This window comes from Oryzias melastigma, linkage group LG20 (assembly GCF_002922805.2).
Source record: "Oryzias melastigma strain HK-1 linkage group LG20, ASM292280v2, whole genome shotgun sequence".
NCBI lineage: Eukaryota > Metazoa > Chordata > Actinopteri > Beloniformes > Adrianichthyidae > Oryzias > Oryzias melastigma.
This window is the reverse complement of record NC_050531.1, coordinates 14717867-14721156: the sequence shown is the minus strand read 5'-3', so window position 1 is coordinate 14721156 and position 3290 is coordinate 14717867. Positions and strand designations below refer to the sequence as shown.

General features: G+C 35.0%; 1 protein-coding gene across 1 annotated transcript; it reads right to left on the bottom strand.

The window, feature by feature from the left end:
- Nucleotides 1–1361: 1361 nt before the first annotated feature.
- Nucleotides 1362–3268, bottom strand: cebp1 (CCAAT/enhancer binding protein (C/EBP) 1). The gene is made up of 3 exons (XM_024279617.2): nucleotides 2948–3268; nucleotides 1785–2063; nucleotides 1362–1708 (listed from the first exon to the last, which is right to left on the bottom strand). Exons 1-3 carry the CDS (start codon nucleotides 2948–2950, stop codon nucleotides 1406–1408), a joined length of 585 nt encoding a protein of 194 aa, XP_024135385.1. The 5' UTR covers nucleotides 2951–3268; the 3' UTR covers nucleotides 1362–1405.
- Nucleotides 3269–3290: the final 22 nt, after the last annotated feature.

Here is a 3290-nt window from a genome sequence, read left to right as displayed (position 1 = left end):
AGACAAAGTCGAGCTGAAACAAATCCAATTTTTGAAAGTCTAAAGCCACTTTCTAAACACCTTTGCATTTAAAGTAGATTTCAATATCAAATCATTTATATTTAGCATATTTAAAGCACTGTCCAAGGCTTTTATAAGCACAAAAACACAACTTTTGTCTCACCTTTAATGCTTTTCTTAAGGTTTTTTTTATTAAATAGGCTGCATTGTTCTCTATAAAAGGGATTTTAAAAAAAATCATAAAAAAAGATTTAAAATGAAACTCTCAGAAGTTACTGAGCCCATTTCCAATTTTAAACTGGACACTCCACCCCACCGTTGTCATTATTTTACTTCAAAATTTAACATAAAGGTTTCAAAAAAAATAAACAAGACAAGAGATATGATGCATAATAGTGACACACTTTGGACTAAATTCTTGAATTGTTGTACATAATTTACATTTTTAGGCATTTTTCAAATGTCAAAATCTTTGCTTCTGTTTTGCGGTTTATACATTTTGATTTTTTTCTCTACATGGTTGATATTTTAGTTTAAAGCATAAAAGCTGTTTAGTCTAATTTTTGGGGATTTTTGCAATGGAAAACAAGGACAAAATTTACCGCTTGTGATTTTTTTTCTTTACAGTTCATTGTGGAGTTATTGTGAAAAATATCTACTAAAAAAGGAGCTAAGGTTGTACCAAAAAGATGGATATCAAGCAATTAATTGATCAAATAGAAATAAAAGCTAAAAAAAAGTCCACGTACTATTGAGAGTTAAAACAGTCAACAAATATAGAACACAGAATAGTATTCTTTTCTTCCCTTTTTTTGTTTTTATAAATAAAAAGTTATTTTAATCACACAAAATGATGAAACATCTACATTTGCGTATATCAAACATAAAATAAGCACATATATATTGGAGCGTCTTCTATTGAATTTACTCCAAAGTGATTCATTTTTGCTTTTTAAGGCTGATGAAAAAAACTTGGAGAGGCATTTAATACTGAAATTAACCAAGATTAATTGAGATGCTGAAACTTAACATCTGTTTTAATGTTAGGGCAAGACAGTTAAACCTCTTAGATGGATGGAATGTCTGATTTTTAGAATATGAAACGAAATGATAGATTTTGGTTTCTTCCTAATATTGTACAGACTTGAGTGGAACAGCTTTGATTAAAACATGTAATAAGAAGCTTTAAAATTAGCAGCAACAAGCACATTTTTACAACAAAGAATGGATTTATTGTTTCTGGAAAATTGTTTCTTCTCAGAAAAGCTGTAACAAAATTGTTATTTAAGGGGTTAAAGTTAATATCAATAAAAAAACTGACTGTGCAAAATGACAGCATGCTTAAAGTGTTAAAGAAAGTAAATCAGTGATGGAAAATAAAATAAAAAAGTTAAATTCCAGAGTTTCAGAGGGACTCTGCTGTTGCGGCCTGCTCACTGCCCTGCAGGTGGCGCTGTGACAGGATGTGCTTCAGAGTGTCCAGCTCCTGTGTGAGCTGCCCTATCCTCATCTGCAGCTTTTGGTTTTCCTCCTGCAGCTGCAGGGCTCTCTGCTGGGTTAGCAGGATCCTCCTGCGGGCTTTGTCCCGGCTCTTCCTCACGGCGATGTTGTTCCTCTCCCGTCTCAGGCGGTACTCGGCGCTGTCCTTGCTGATGCTCCTTTTGGTCACTGGGGACCGCAGAGAGGGCAGTAGACAGGGGGGGAAGTCCTGGGGTCACAGGTTCACAATTTAGTCAAATTAGGAGGAGGGTGACAGAAGTGCATAAACGTTTCTCCTGCCTCACCTGCTGAGAGTGGTTCTGGTGTTGGTTGGCGCTCCCTAAGTGTGGCGTGTTGCCAATGCAGGTTGTTCCATAGGACAGATAGGGCAGACCCATCATCTGCTCAGCCACTCTGTCGTCAACCCTCATCATCCCCTGAGACTGGTTGTAGGACATCATTTCCATCTGGCTGGTCGGCACAGCCTGGCTGGGGGTGACGGAGCTTTGGGTGCCTGTGTGGGCCGGGCCTGAGTAAGAGCTGACCCATTCCTGGATGACAGACGACGCCCTGGAATCAGACATCTGAGGGGGAAGCAGAAAAAGGCATTCAATTTGGGCCTATGAGCTCTATAGGCACCATAAACTATATTTCTGATATTTTATGTTTTATTTAATCTTTTCATATTTTTTCCTTTAAAAGTATATATCAGAAATAAAAAATAGCATAATATTTTGAATTCCTAGAATCTTCTATAATCCAATTCTTACAGAAAACAAGTTCTGATCAATATGAATAATTTAGCCAATGTTTTAATGGATGTCTAAAATCAGAACTCTATTATAAGTAATCAAAATTATCCACAAAAATAGAAATAATGACTGTAAAATAAAAAAAAGATAAAAGACCAAAACACGAGAAGAGAGTCTTCATATTGAACCTATTTTATCGTTAACATTGAAATTCAGAATAAAGACTTTACATGTGGAATTTGCAACGGTTGAAAATAATAATATACTTTATTATATCGTTTTTGGTAAATTGTTAATTAAAATTGTCTGTTTCTCAGGAGAAATGTAAATGATGCCATGGATTGTGCAATCTTTGAGTAACTTTATTTTATGTTGGAAAAAAATACTTAAAATACATTCATTGTAGCCGTTTCCTGTTGAAACGCCAATAGTTTTTTTTTTTCACTTTTCTTTATACGTGTTTTGAACTAGACGTCTAGAGTTATTAGAAAGCATAAATGATTAAAAGATAAGTAGACAATCATTGAAAGAGTAAATATTAGTGTATTGTGTGTGTGTGCACAACAAAAACATCTGTTTTTTGCTTTGAAATCATTTTTAATTGTGCAAAAAGACACTTTAAATAACATTAAACCAATAACATTTGAGTTAACGTTTGAGTAAAAATGAATAAAATAAATAAATTACTCTTAATTTAAGATCAAGATGTGACTCACCATGGCTTTTTCCTCCTGAGTTCTCTGAAAAAGCTCTGACTGAGAGTGGCAAGAAAGACATGAGACTGACAGACAGATAGACAGGTACCCCTCTGATTATCACACCATCACTTCCTCTCTCTCTCTTTCTCACAAACACACAAAAGCCTGAGCAGCAATCCTTATTAGGATAGTGTTGTCATGACTTCCAGGCCTTCCTGACCTTCTAGGATCAGGATCACAACTGTTTAAATGCTTAAACCTGAAGTTCTCTTACTGGTGCTTATGTTCACTTCTCTGAAAACCCCTCTGATTTTAGGATTTAGATTTAAGTGCTTTTGCAAATCCAAAATACCCTAAAGTC